This window comes from Saccopteryx leptura, chromosome 3 (assembly GCF_036850995.1).
Source record: "Saccopteryx leptura isolate mSacLep1 chromosome 3, mSacLep1_pri_phased_curated, whole genome shotgun sequence".
Lineage (NCBI taxonomy): Eukaryota > Metazoa > Chordata > Mammalia > Chiroptera > Emballonuridae > Saccopteryx > Saccopteryx leptura.
In genome coordinates, this window is record NC_089505.1 from 6,524,758 (window position 1) to 6,540,173 (window position 15,416).

Consider the following 15,416-nt stretch of genomic DNA (forward strand, 5'->3'; position numbering starts at 1 on the left):
ACACCAACAGAAATCCTCAATTGAAATGTGAAGAAACTTAATTCTGTGTACATAACTCAATTATGACACTGTATGGCTGTGGAACAGCTCGATGGTGTTCAAGCTCACTGATAAAGCAGCACAGCTATTGCAAAGCTCCAGGATGCTCTCTGGACAGTCAGCTCTGTTGTGCCCAAAACCTCAAGCACTTGACCCCTGCATCGGAGCTCTCTGGAGGTGTCTTATATAACCTGAAGTCTCCACCCCTGGCCCCTGATTGGTCTGTCCTCATGTAAATGAGGACTCCAAATCCTATTTGATTGGTCAGAATAAAGCTTCTCTGATTGGTTGGTGGAAATGTCGATGGAGGTTGAAATAGGAATCTACAAACTCCTATACAGTGTAGGGCTAGGTTGGCGGGCAGGTACACAGTGCAGGCAGGCCGGTCAGTACAGGTTTCTCCCTGGTGTGTGGTTTTTATGAGAAGCCCATGTGCAAAATATCTGCTAGGCTCTGTTTCTTAAATTTGCAGCCAGTTGGCCACCAGGAGCCCTTGTTAGTAGGTATCCTCTTTTTCAGGGTCCACAAACCCACTGAAGAAAATGGTCTTAATTGTCTGAATCCCCAAGAAACAGCAAAATCTCCCCAAATTCTATTAACTGATCAAGGCCCTAAATTGGATCCTCTGAATACAGTTTAATGTTTACATATATAAACATCTATATTTAGAGAGAGCAGTGATGTTCAACCCTTTTCATCTCACCACACACAACTACTAAAATTATGTGACAAAACAAAAATATTTTTGCCAATCTGACCCCCCCCCCCCAAAATAGACATAATTTTGATTCTTTCACATCAGACGGCTATTGTTGTGTTGGCTGTAGTCATTTCTTTGGGGTTTTTTTTTAGTTGACAATCTAAGGGGAAAGAGATTAGTGTCCTTGACTCAATAGTCATGTATTGCATGTTTTAAAAATTCTTGTGGCATGCGAGTTGAAAATTGCTGATATAGAGGGTTTTTTGGTTCTACTTTCCCCCCTTAGGAAGTCTGTCTCTAGGTCAAATATTTATACAAAGTTAAACCTCTTCATTCCTAATTAACACACACTGATTTAGCCTTTTAACCAAGGCAAGGCAGAATATTTATAAGCCACTATGTAGATTAAAATTTCTGCTCATAGGTGTTTTCAGCGCTGAAAGAATATAATACAAATCTATGATTATATAAAGGAAGTTTAGATGGAAGATTTACTTGCAGCTATAAAATTTAAGATTTTTAAGGTTGACATGGAATTGGAAAAGTAAGATTAGTAGGACAACTACAGGTAAATGTACAATTGAAAATGGAAACAGGGTTTCAAGCCCAAAAAGACTTAGAGATGAGAAAATGAGAGAAATATTCAGTACCTCAATTATTCTAGTTTGGCTTAAGAATAAGATAAATGAAGGCAGATTCTAGAATTTAGCAATAAACTATATAGGGAGGCAGTGTGATGTAACGGTAAGAACAAAGATTTGAAGTTAGTATTTTAGTTTGAATACCTGCAGTGCCACGTTACTGTGTGACCACGAATGAGTCATTGAAACTCAGACGCTTCATTTCTAGGATTGGAATAATGTCCATTTAACTATTTCACAATATTTTATGGAAACTGACTATGAACTAAGGTCTATGTTAGGTAACAGAAATATACTATACTACTTTTTTTTTTTTTTTTCAGCAAGAGAGACAGAAGAAGAGATGAGAAGCATCAACTCAGTTGTGGCACTTTTATTCACTGATTGCTTTCTCATACATGCCTTGATGGGGGGTGGGGCTCTAGCTGAGCCAGTGACCCCTTGCTCAAGCTAGTGACCACAGGGTCATGTCAATGGTCCCATGCTCAAGCCAGCAACCTTGAGGTTTTGAACATAGGTCTTCAGCATCCCAGGTTGTCACTCTATTCACTGCACCACCCCTTGGTAAGGCAAAATATACTACCTTTCTATGTACACATTAAATTAGACCTTGAGTTGGGCACTAACAATGAAATGGTGATGTGAAAAAGCCACTTAGAAGATGTAGACATGGGAGAGAAAAAGGCCCAAGACCAGGAATTCCAGAAAAATTCATGGAAATAGAAAAGGTGAAGAAAGAAAACTAAGTGTCAAGTATTGTAGATTGAGAAGGACAGTGTTTCAGAAAGAAGGACTGATCAACTATGTCAGCTGAGAAGCTCAGTTGAGGACAGAGAAGTGTCCATTTTATTCAGTAATTTGGGAGCAATTAGTAAGCTTAATTGTTTCAAGCTATTTTGATGGAGTGGCAGTTTTATTTATTTATTTATATATATTTTGTATTTTTCTGAAGTTGGAAATGGGGAGGCAGTCAGACAGACTCCCGCATGCGCCCAACTGGGATCCACCCGGCATGCCCACCAGGGGGCGATGCTCTGCCCATCTGGGGCGTCGCTCTGTTGCAACCAGAGCCACCCCAGCACCTGAGGCAGAGGCCATAGAGCCATCCTCAGCGCTCGGGCCAATCTTGCTCCAATGGAGCCTCGGCTGCAGGAGGGGAAGAGAGAGACAGAGAGGAAGGAGAGGGGGAGGAGTGGAGAAGCAGATGGGCGCCTCTCCTGTGTGCCCTGGCCGGGAATTGAACCCGGGACTCCTGCACACCAGGCCGACGCTCTACCACTGAGCCAACCGGCCAGGGCCTGGAGTGGCAGTTTTAGAAGCTAGACTGAAGTCAATTGAAGAAGAAATAGGAGGCTAGGAATTGGATCCAGAGTGTAGAGAGAAGTTTGATTGAAAAGAGCAACAGAGGAAGAGGTTAGCTGCGTTGCTTTGAAGATTGAAGAAACTAGAGCACGTTTGCACACTGATAAGAATGACTCAGTGGAAGGGTGAAAAACCATGATGCTGAAAAAGAGGAGATAGCAACTGAGAAGCAGCCCTTAGCAAGGCAAGAAGGTGAGAAGCCTTTGGTTGGAGAAAGCACAATCCATTCATTTTAACAGGACAGCAAACAGTGTTGCTGCAGACGCAAGTAGGTTTAGAGATTTGGAGGTAGAAAACTTGGAAGAATTTCCTCTGATACATTTTCTTTCCTTAATGAAATGAGGTGAGATCATCAGCTGAAAGTGACTGGAGGAGACAAATACAGGAAGTTGGAGGACGAGCAAGTGTGGAGAGTAGAAGTGTAACCAGTCAGTCTGGTTGTGCAACGTCCTCAGTCAAGTTGAGCTACTTAAATTCAGGAGAGAACAATGTGGATAATGGGGTTCCATTATCCCCCTTCAGGAACGGGTTTTCTCAGATGAAGAATTAGGATCAAAGGAATTTGGAGGGCTGTTAGGCAGTAGGAAGAGTCAATGAACTGGACATTCCCCAGGGTTCCTCAGGCGATGAGCTGGAAGGGCAGGAAGTCATTGCATGAGAATAACCTGCTTGAGGTTGAGATCACAGAGGTCATAATGACATTGATGACAACTCTACAGCAGTGCTGGTCAACCTGGTCCCTACCGCCCCCTCGTGGTGGTCAACCTGGTCCCTACCGCCCCCTAGTGGTGGTCAACCTGGTCCCTACCGCCCCCTAGTGGTGGTCAACCTGGTCCCTACCGCCCCCTAGTGCTGGTCAACCTGGTCCCTACCGCCCCCTAGTGCTGGTCAACCTGGTCCCTACTGCCTACTAGTGGGCATTCCAGCTCTCATGGTGGGTAGTAGTAGAGCAACCAAAGTATAAATAAAAAGATAGATTTAACTATAGTAAGTTGTTTCATAAAGATTTATTCTGCCAAACTTAGCGAAAATCTGACATAAAGTACTTAGTAATTATTATTATATGCTTTAACTTGCTATAACTCTGCTTTATCAATTTTATAAAGTAAAGTTACTTCCCTACTTTATAAATCACCATGACTGTGGAACTGGTGGGCGGTTAGAAAATTTTACTACTAACAGAGATACAAAAGTGGGCGGTAGGTATAAAAAGGTTGACTGCCCCTGCTCTACAGGGTGAACTGAGGGGTAGATGACCAAAGTGACTACAGGAAGAGGTCATTGTAAGTCAGTCAAAAAACTGAGACGCTAGAGAACAGAGCTCTCGCTTTGCATGATAGCACTGGGCTATAAAAATGACCACAAAAGATCACTAATTTTATATGTATACGGAATTGTAGTGTAGTATGAAACTGTTATTCCTGGATTATCCAAGTCATTACAATACATAAGTAAAAACTTGGTAATTCCTTTCAAAAGAAGCATACGATGTACTAAAATACCATTCAAAATAGTATGTCTGCCTTTAGAAGTTTTCCAAAATTTAGCTTAACATTTACTTAATTTGATACTTTACCAGGATATGTCATAATTCCCTATCGTCAATTATAATTTTACTAACTTTGAGAATGAAAAATAATTTTCCCATATTGTAATTTACTATAAGCATTTATATATTCATATATGTATGTCTTTCATATTTTGAGGTAATCGAGTATTAATAAATATGAAAACTAAAAGTATGAAGGTAAAAAATCCAGCTTTTGTTTGTTGTTGAAAGAATGCAATTAAGACGCTTCAATTGAAGATAAAAATAATGGCAAATCAAGAGTACTGAGGTTCACAAATCTATAAATCTCATGTATTTGAGGAGTTGAGAAGTAGACATTGTTTAGTATTCATAAAAAGTTATTCACAATAAAGAGCAAATACCAAGGCCAATGCCACGTACGTTTCCATTTCCTGTTTAGCTGCAACCCAGCTGTCCCATTGAACATCCCAGATCCATCGGCTGGCAATCTAGAGACATGTTTTAAAAATTAAGTTTAGATTGAACATGTTAAGAAGTAATTTTAAAACCTACACAAGTTTGATTTTTTAAGATGGATCAAATACATTAGAAAGTTATATTTAACAAGCACTTGGTCCAATTCTCCCTTCCTTGGAGAGATTTAATCATGATGCTTCCAGGGTCCACCTACTTTTTACCACAGTTGGTCCTTATCTAAGAGAGAGATCCATCTTAGCAGGACGTCTAGGGAAGGCTGTCTGTAATTTGGGTCTGCATACAATGCTGCTATGCTGTGTTATGCTCCATCCTAAGGAATTCCCTCTTCGAACCCTTAAGATTTTCAACTGAAAATTTGTTAGGACCTTGTCTTGAAATGAAGAAATGGACCTTGTCTTGAAATTATATAAGTGGGCTGTTGGAGAATATTCTAATGCCTGTGATTTGCTTACAAAGCCATACGTGATCTGACTACAGCCTACATTTCTGTGGTGCATCAAAAAGGTCACAGATAATTTCTGGCTAAGCAGAGATTAATCTGCCGCCCCCGCCCCCCCCCGCCCCCCACAGATATTATTTGGCATTGAGACTTGCTTTGAGCAAAACAGTGTGACATTGTGCAGCTTCTAAGCCAGGCCTTAAAAGGTCTTCTTCTCTGACCTTCTAGGAATGCTGTGAGAAGACACCCATGTATGCTGTGAGGAGACAGCCATGTATGAAGCCCATCAGTTCACTGAAGGACGATGGCTCACATGCAGAAGAACCCAAGTGCCCAGCCAACAGCCAGCACCAACCGTCAGTCACATGGCTGATGCCATGTTGGATCAGCTGAGTCACCAGATGGCTGCTAGCACCTCAGTGAGTCCAGGAGAAAAACAAATGGCGAATTCAGGCTGAGCTGACACACATAATGACGAGCAAATACACAGATATTGTTTTAAGTTGCTGAATTCTGGGGTGATTTGTTGTGCTGTAATATTGTCCATACACATCACCCCATTCTTTGCTGCCTAAAGATACCACGATCACACTGCATATTAATCCAGTGCACCAAGTCCACCCCTGCCTTGGCATGTTTGCACTGCAGGATTTCTGTGCTTAGGAATTTCCCCTGCTCCCTGGCGCAGCTGGCTTCTTCTTGTCGTTCAGGTATCGGAGGGCCTTCCTGTCTCGTCTAGGCAATCCCACTTAGTCACTCTGTTACTATTATCACATTGCCTGTCTTCATTTTCTCCCTTGAGCACTCATTACCATCTAGAAGCTTCCCTTTATTCAGATGTGTGCATAACGGGGTGGTAATTCTCTGCTCCCTGGACATCTGTCTCGCTGGCTGTCGTGTGGCCAGCAACCTTCTGCCTCTCCAGGGCCTCTCTCCTCCAGGAAGCCTCTGCAGACTACACCCAACTTTACATATTCACTCTCAACTCCCTAGAAACTCACACAGCCTTGTGGGATTGCATTTTTATATGTAAGTAATCATCATCATCTTGCTGTTGAGGACTCTGAAGAAAATGTTAAGGGTTTTAACAGTTCATCTCATTTAGTCCTAATTACTCTAGCAAGTAGGTTTTACCCCCATTTTATAGATTTAAAAAAAAATATGTCCAGGCCACAGCAATGCTGCCAAGATTCATATCAAAGCCAATCAGACTCCCAAACCTAGACTGTTACACTATCTACATTATTTTATTTTCTCAAACTTTAAACTATATTCCTTTATTTCTTTAACTGTAAAAACTCCTTGAGAATCATGATCCATGCCTTATAATTCTCTGTAATTTCTCTTCAATACCTAACATCCACTGATGCCTAAAATAAATTTACCAGTTAGTTAATTACTCAATGACATTAAATTGCCAAAAACAGGTACGATTAAGAAACAGTCTGTCTATACAATTTGATAAATTATTAATAGAAAATTGTCATTTCTAGGTTAGTACTTTTCAAATAATTAACAGTGAAAGAACATCAATTTAACACGATTACACTTTCATTCCAGAGGCACCATACGGTCGTGGTGTGCCTCAGAGACAGCACAGCCTATGTAATAAGGCCGAGAGACAGACACACCAAGTCACCAGAGAGGACAGACCTTATATTCTGATTGATAGATGTGGATCAATGGGGTACTTACTTTTATTGCCTGACCAGTCTTTTGAATAACTAATACTTGTATAATGAACTTATAACGCTGGTACCCACATTCTTTGACTGCTAACAATATGCGGTCTGCTAATTCAAGCGACAAATGAGAGAAGACTTTCTCATCATATTTGACATCTTTGAGACTTTCCTTTCAGAAAATTAAAAAATATATTTTAATTTTCAAGCTGAGTATTTTCTAAATAAAAATTCAAGTAAAAAAACAGGTGTCTAAATAAAGCATATAACTTTTTAACTAAATATTAAGTGCATGTCAGTGCTTATCAATTTATTTTAATAACAATTTTAAAGAAAACTCATTTTGGTTTTTTAATTATGTTCAATTACTCTTCATTAAACTGTAAGTTTCTCTTCAACAAATACTCTTATCAAACAATTGGGGAAACACAATGGGGACTTTTAAAGAAAGCTTCTGGGAATTCTTATGTAGAGGAAATAAATCTCTTAAAAATATTTATATGTTAAAATTCGGATGTGGGTTTTCCCGAAGCAGGGGTTACTTAGACCCAGAGCTGCATTAATTTATTGCTGTCTTCCGCAGTCTGATTAATGCCCACTTCTTTCTAACCTCTCCCTATGACTGTCACTTGACTGATTTTTTTCTGTGGCCTACAGGACAATGTCAAGGAAATCAAGGTTTCTCATGAAACCTTGACATTTATTAATGAGTTAATGTATAGCCTGAGGGAGACAGGTGTGGGCCGTGAAGCACCACCCTTTCCTACAAACCGCAAGAAGACCTGGACTGCCGAGCCAGCAGCTGGCACATGCCTGGTTGACTGACTTGGACTGGGATAAATTAGCCCGTGTTCTAGATGCTGAGCAGTAACAATGGACTCCTAGCTAATGTTAGAGGCATGTAAAATCAAAGAAATGGGTCTTTTGTGTTTGGGTTTCCTTCTAGAATGCATCTGGGACTAGAAACATTTATTTCCTTTGCGCATTTGGCTACAGCTCTGTCTTTTGGACACAGCATCCACTCTCCAGAATCTGCCTAACATATCCCAGGCTTTATCTACCTACAGGGTCTTTTTTTAAAAATAATGACCACTCCCTATAGAAAAATACCCATAAGCTCCATGAACACACGCTATTTCTGTGTCTAGAACTGTGCTCAGGCTTCCTGGACCTCTTTATGACTCGGAACCACCCACCAACTGTTCCAGGTCACATCATGCCCAGGAAATTCTAGACAGGATCATATGCAAATACACCTTGAAATCCTACTCTCTTCAATAAATTTGAACTCAAGTCTATGTGGTAGAGCTGAGTGAGACACACCGAAATGTATACTCTCACATCACAAATGCTTGCTATTAGTATCTAGACCAGAGAAGAAAGCAGTGAATTTATTTCCTGAAGCCATGAGCCATACCTCTTCACCAAATGCTGACCATGTTAGTTCAGTTCAGAGCTGTAGCTGTGTCTGTGATAGTGGAGGGAAACTGGGATGAGTAGCCCAACAGTTCTTCTGTACAATACAAATTAATTCATTTGAAGAATTGAAGAGGGAGTCATCATTTATACAAAGTAAACCTATGCTTTGTTCCCAGTGGCTAGCTCACATCAGTTGCTACTGAAGGTCATTTGAAAACAAGGAACACTTCTGGAGTGAGGCAGGCTGTGTGAGGGCCACAAAGGGAGTCTGCTCAGCAAGGTCCTCCTGGGTGCCTGGTGCCCAGGACTGAGTTCAGGGGTGAAAAGGGGACTCAGAAAAGATTGGTCCCTCAAGCAAACTTACTATAATTAAAGCAAAAAAATTGTAATTTGGTCCTTTATCAGGAAAGACAGTGAAGGGAATTCTTTCCATCTGAACAATGAGCCTTCAAATACCAAAATAGTTAATATTGTTATTAACATTAGTATTAGTGTTAGTTTTATAAAATTGAGAAACCGTTTTGAATGAGCCTAGAATCACGTGTCTGAGTTTCAAACTGTGTTAAATGAACTTTACCTTCTAGTCGGTTAAAGAACACAACTGATGCCTAAGCTGGAACGGCCTATTTAGTATCATTATTATTATTACTACTACTACTGATTTTAGTGTGAGAGAAAGGGGGGAGGGAGAGAGAAAGAGAGAGAGAGAGAGAGAGAGAGAGAGAGAAAGAAAGAAAGAGAATGAGGAACATTGAGCTTCTTCTGTATGTGCCCTGGCAGGGAATCAAATCGGCAACCTCTGTGCTTCAGGACAATGGTCTCACCAACCGAGCTGTCCAGCCAGGGCATGATGGCCTATTCCTAAGATTTTTAGTGTAGTCAGGAACTAACTTTTCACACATATATACATATTCAATGTGTTCTTTTTATTCATTCCTCCATTATGGGAGAAACATGGAACCAGAGGAACAAATAATTTATGAGTAATTAAGCGATAAATGAAATAACAAAAGCACATACCTTTTCATCTAACTTGTGGTATCAAGTACAATGAAGATTACTGACTACAAAGTACTTACATATTTTCAGAGATCAGTGTTATAAAAAAACCAATCAGGGTAATTATACTGCCATAAACCTAAACATAGTTTATCAAACCCCCAAAGCTAAGATATTGCTATCATATATATCAGTCAACCTACCTGTAATATCTGCTGGACTTTCGTTTCTACTGAGTGAGCTTGGAATTTTCTTGGTGGCTCCATTCTATATGAATTGGCAAACTTTAATTTTGCCAGAGTACTCTTCCATTCTTTCCCTATATCAACAAGGGAATCATCAAATGGAGGCTCTACATACTGAACATCATGAATTGATTCTCTAAGCCTTTCTTTTAAAATCTGTGCATACTGAAAGAGAGAGGTGGAGAGAGAGTACGTGTTTAATTGCAAAATGAAATTTTAGCTTTAAGAACCCTGGAGGAATGGGACATGGCTGCCACAAAGCTAGGAAATCCATTATAACACATGTCTATGATAATGTGGTTACTCAAGCCTAGATTCACTAATTCACCCTACTATCAATTTGGTAAAAAAAAAAAAAAATGTCTAGCGCCTGACCGGGCAGTGTCGCAGTGGATAGAGCGTTGGACTGGGACACAGATGACCCAGATTCAAAACCTGGCTTGAGTGTGGGCTCATCTGGTTAGAGCAAGGCTCACCAGCTTGAGCCCAAGGTCACTGGCTTAAGCAAGGGGTCACTCATTCTGCTGTAGCCCCCCCTCCGTCCCCGTCCCACTCCCCCCCCCCACCCCGTCAAGGCACATATGAGAAAGCAATCAAGGAAAAACTAAGATGCTGCAACAAAGAATTGATGCTTCTCATCTCTCTCCCTTCTGGTCTGTCTGTCCCTATCTGTCCCTCTCTCTGTCTCTGTCACACACACAAAAAATGTCTAGTTTGCTATATAGTATTACCTATTAACACAAACTTGTGTGCACATATTCAGAATATCCATAGAAGATGCGAAAGAATCAGAAACAAGTGTGTCCGCCAGAGAGGGCGACTGGGTGGCTAGGAGACAGCAATGTAAGGAAAACCTTTCGTGTTCTTTATCCTGAGGTTACAAAAATATCTCCTTGTCGCCTTGTAATTTTAATCATTTGACTTTTATTTATTTATCTTTGGATCAATAATACAATTATTTAGGAAACATTTTAGTAAGTATGAAGTTGAAAAGATAACAAAAGTGTATTAATTTGGTATATACATCATTCCAAGCTTTTGACATTCAACATTTATTCTATGTCAACACTCTTTAAGGAAATATTTTAATGTCTAACGTGATCCAGATAAAATGCTCTAGGTGATAAATTACAGGGGCAAGCTTCATTATAATAGCCAGGAATTAATTGTTGTACTTGTATTTGACCTGACTGAGAATCAAAACCTCAATGTTATAGTTCTATTTTTAATTTTTTGAGGAACCACCATATTGTTTTCCATAGAGGCTGCACCAGTTTACATTCCCACTATCAGTGCACAAAGATGCCCTTTTGTTCACATCTTTGCCAACACTTGTTATCTCTTGTCTTTTTGATAATCACCATTCTAACAGCTGATGGGTGATGTCTCATTACGGTTTTGAGTTTCATTTCCATGATAATGACATTGGGCATCTTTTCACATATCTGTTGCCCACCTGTATATCTTCCTTAGAAAAATGTCTATTCAGATCTTCTTCCCATTGCTTAATTGAACTTTTTGTTTTGTTGCTCTTAACTTGTGAGTTATTTACCTATTTTGGATAATAATTCATCAGATATATGCTTTGCAAATTATTTCATTATGTTGCCTTTTCATTTTACTGATTTCTTTTGCTGTGCAGAAGCTTTTTAGTTTGATGGAGTCCCATTTGTTTATTTTTGCTTTTGTTGCCTTTGTTTTGGAGTCAGATCAAAAAAGGAAAAAAAAATCACTGCCAGACTGTCAAGGAGCTTTTTGCCTAGATTTTTCTAGTTTTATGGTTTCAGGTCATACATTTAAGTTTTTATCCTTTGTGTTTTGCGAATGGTAAAATAGTATCGTTTTATTCTTTTGCGTGTGGCTGTCCTCCCAACAGCATGTAATGAACAAACTCTTCCTATTGTACATTTTTGGCTCCTTTGTTGTAAATTAATTATCATATAAGCATGAGTTTATTTTTGGACCTTCTATTCTGTTCCATTGATTTATGTGTGATTATGTCAATACCATACTGTTGTCAATACTATAGCTTGTCTATACTTTGAAATCAGGGCGTAGGATTGGCTATTCAAGATCATTTTGGTTCCATACATATTTTAGGTTTATTTCTCTGAAAAATACCATCAGAATTTTGATAAAAATTGCACTAAATATGTAGATTGCTTGGATAGTATGGGCATTTTAATAATTCCCCAACTCATGAATGTGGAATGTCTATTTATTTGTGTTGTCTTCAATTTCTTTCATCGATGTCTCCTAGTTTTCAGTGTATGGGTCTTCCACCTCCATGGTTGAAGTTCTTCCTAGATATTTATTCTTTTGATACAATTGTAAATGAAGTTGTTTTATTAATTCCTTTTTCTTATAGTGCATCATTAGAGCACAGAAACACATCAGATTTTTGTATATCAATTTTGGATCCTGCAACTTTGCTGAATTTATTAGGTCTAACAGTTTTTTGGTAGAGTCTTTAGAGTTTTCTATGTATAACATATCCTATGCAAATAGTGCCAGTTTTACTTTTTCCTTTCCAATTTGGATGCCATTTCTTTCTTTTTCTTTCCAAATTGCTCTGCATAGGGCTCCAGTACTATAGTTTGTTTTTTGTGGTGTCCTTGTCAGGGGAATGTTGGTATCAGAGTAATGTTAGCCTCGTAAAATGAGTTTGGAAGTGTTTCTTTCTCTTTTATTTTTGAAAAAGTTTGAGAAGAAGAGCTATTAACTCTTTTGTTTGGTAAAATCCACCTGTGAAGCCACGTTGTCCTAAACTTTTGTTAGGAAGTTTTGATTAATATTTAATTTACCAGTAGTTATTCTTTTCAGATTTTCTAAAATGTTTTCATGATTAGTCTTAGAAAGCTCTTTGAAGCTGTATGCTTCTAAGAATTTATATATTTCTTCTTGGTTGTCCAAATTGTTGCTGTATAACTGTCCACAGTGATTTTTTATAATCCTTTCTATTTCTGAGGTATCAGTTGTAATGTGTCCTCTTTCAATTCTGATTTTATTTGGATCCCCTCTTTTTTTCTAGTCAATTTTATCTTCTCACAGAGCCAGCTTTGTTTCATTGATCTTTTCTATTGTCTTTTTTGTCTCTATTTCACTTATTTCCACTCAGAAACATTGAGTGAGAATTTGTTGAATCCTTTCTTAGACTCATCAAATCATTGGTCTATCAAAATTTCTTACCTCTAGAAGCTAATTTAAAGACAGTACGGTTGATCACATCCATATCAAATAACCAAGAAATGCCTTGGTCCATGTCCCTGTCCCCAGATTTGGGTCTATAAACCAAGTGTATACCTACACATCTTCTCTGTCTACATTCAGGCTTACTCATTCTTCAAGACCACTTTAGATATTTCATAGACAGTAGGTTTATAAAAGACCCCTTTGTCTGACTCAGACTACTATAGAAATTTTTATTATCTCCGTATGACATAACTGTTACTCAGACTTACTTCCATGCAATAGAGCACAATTTCTAGGGACATTTAAAGTACAACATATTACGGTTCCTAGCCTAGCTCTGAGGGTTTTCTTAGTTGTGTAACTGGCCTACTTTTCCTCCCTTAGTTTGTTCTTTCCTCTGTAAAATGTAGACAGCACAGTTGTCATTAAAACCTGATATGTTACCATGATTTTTGAGGATTCCTTTTGTTTGAAATATATCAAAATCTTCAAAAATAAGTGTTCTGCCTGTTATCTCTCCTCCATTCTATCAATCATGGTTCCCATGAAGCAGGAGTTAAAAGAAACCATTACAGACAAGTGGACCAGAACAGTATCTAGACCAGGAGTTGGTAACCTTTTTGGCTGAGAGAGCCATGAACGCCACTTATTTTAAAATGTAATTCTGTGAGAGCCATACAACGACCCGTGTACATTAGGCATTATCCAATAAAAATTTGGTGTTGTCCCAGAGGACAGTTGTGATTGGCTCCAGCCACCCACAACCATGAACATGAGTGGTAGGAAATGAATGGATTGTAATACATGAGAATGTTGTATATTTTTAACGTTATTATTTTTTATTAAAGATTTGTCTGCGAGCCAGATGCAGCCATCAAAAGAGCCACATCTGGCTCACAAGCCATAGATTCCCAATCCCTGATCTAGACTTAGCTCTATCATCACACAGCTTTGTATCCCTGGAAAAATTATTTCTGTTGAAATGTCCATAAAAGATGGCGTCTTGGTTACAGGAATGATTTTCAGATGACAGCCGTATAAAAACCTGGCGTTTTCCATCCATTTCAGACAATAATTTGATGGACATGATATCTTCAACATGTTTTTCTCCTGTACAAGGGGTCCTTGGATTACGACAATCTCGACATATGACATTTTGAGTTTATGATGCTCATTCCCATAAAAAAAACTTACAAAATTTGAGATGTCGAACAAATTTAAATGGTGTGTGGAAAAAACTGTTCCCAGTTTGTGTATGTATGACTTCCATGGCTATGAAGAGTCCGTGGAAGCTGTATCAGAGAAGGTTGTTGCCATGGGTAAACAGCTTAATTTGGAGATGGAGGCTGAGAATGTCACAAAGCTCCTGGTATCACATGGAGAGGAGCTGTCTGCTGAGGACCTCATTCAGCTGGAGAACCAGCTGACTGATGAGGAAGCGACAGAAACCCCAGAACTCAAGAGATTTACTAACAAGGGTTTGGCAGAAGGTTTTTCTATGGGAGAGGATGGGACGGCAAAAATTTCAGGCTGAGGATCCCAGCGATGGCAGATTCAGTAAGGTCTACAGAGCTGTTGTGCATGTCTTGCAATGCAATAGGCAGATTTTGGAAGAGAATAAGTCTGGAGTAGCCTGGAACAATTCTAAGAAAGTAGAGAGGCCTGCAACAGACCCTGTACCCTCTACATCAGCTGCTTCCTGAGATGAAACACCTGGAGTACAGGTAGAACCTTCTCCAGCATCTCCTGCATGTTCCTTAGGCAATCCTGATTCACCTGACCCAGTGTCTCCAACACCTTCTGCAGGTTCTCCTGCCTCTCCAGCTTCCTCCTCCCAGTGGGTCACTTTCCCACCTTTCAATGCCCCTTCCCGTGTGCAAGCCAACCCCACTAATAAAGGTAAGGAACCTTTTCTTTACATTCACTTTTTTGTCATTTTTTTCCGTTACTACAGGTACAGTGTACAGTACCGTGTATTTATGTCCTTTCTCTATGGCTTAGCTATGTTTATATGCTCTCGATTATGACTTTACAACTGTGTTAGGAGAGATAAGTGACTTAGGCTAGAGTGTGTTTCTACTTACACCAAAATCCAGGTTACATCAGTGTCGTAACCCAAGGACCCCTCCCTCCCTGAATAATCTTCAACTACTGAGTCTGCTGCTGTTTTTAAACACTGAAAACACCTCCTTGTTGTGCTCAGGACAGCAGACATTTTCCTGGTTGAGACAGCGGGCACACTGGTCTGCGGGAGGGCACCGGGCACCTGACACTCTTGTTTCGGTGAAGGTGACTTTGGAAGAGCTGCAAGTCCGACGTCTGAGGATGCCCCAGAAAAGATGCTCGCTCAGCCCACGCGGGGCCGCAGGTCTCAGCCACAGGAGCGGCCGCCCGGACCCTCCAGGGGCCGAGCCCCAGGCTCAGGCCGGTGCCCCGCGCGGGGAAGCCCTCCCTCCGACCGGGGTAGGCCCCGGAACGGGGTCCTGCGCCTGCGCACTCACTGACTCCTTCTCGAACATGCTGAGCCGCCTGTCTCTCCGAGGCGTCGTCGTCGTCGAGGACGGCACCGCCATCACATCCTGCGTGGGCGCCGGCTGCGCGCCCGAAGACGTCCCGCCTCGACCCTGCTTGTCCATCCCGCCCTCCGCGGCGACGCGACACGCCCAGCGTCTCGTCTCAGCCCACCCCGC

General features: G+C 40.3%; 1 protein-coding gene across 1 annotated transcript; it reads right to left on the minus strand.

The window, feature by feature from the left end:
- Positions 1 to 4,650: 4,650 nt before the first annotated feature.
- DYNLT2 (dynein light chain Tctex-type 2) lies at positions 4,651 to 15,362 on the minus strand. The gene is made up of 4 exons (XM_066372824.1): positions 15,228 to 15,362; positions 9,493 to 9,699; positions 6,885 to 7,043; positions 4,651 to 4,761 (listed from the first exon to the last, which is right to left on the minus strand). Exons 1-4 carry the CDS (start codon positions 15,360 to 15,362, stop codon positions 4,651 to 4,653), a joined length of 612 nt encoding a protein of 203 aa, XP_066228921.1.
- Positions 15,363 to 15,416: the final 54 nt, after the last annotated feature.

What these genes read in the sequence shown, in the direction of transcription:
- DYNLT2 (XM_066372824.1), bottom strand. Translation starts at nt 15,362, where the DNA reads ATGGACAAGCAGGGTCGAGGCGGGACGTCTTCGGGCGCGCAGCCGGCG. An exon ending in GCATGTTCGAGAAGGAGTCA is followed by an intron (nt 9,700 to 15,227) that starts GTGAGTGCGCAG and finishes TCTCTCTTTCAG; the next exon opens with TATGCACAGATTTTAAAAGA. An exon ending in AAGTCCAGCAGATATTACAG is followed by an intron (nt 7,044 to 9,492) that starts GTAGGTTGACTG and finishes ATTTTCTGAAAG; the next exon opens with GAAAGTCTCAAAGATGTCAA.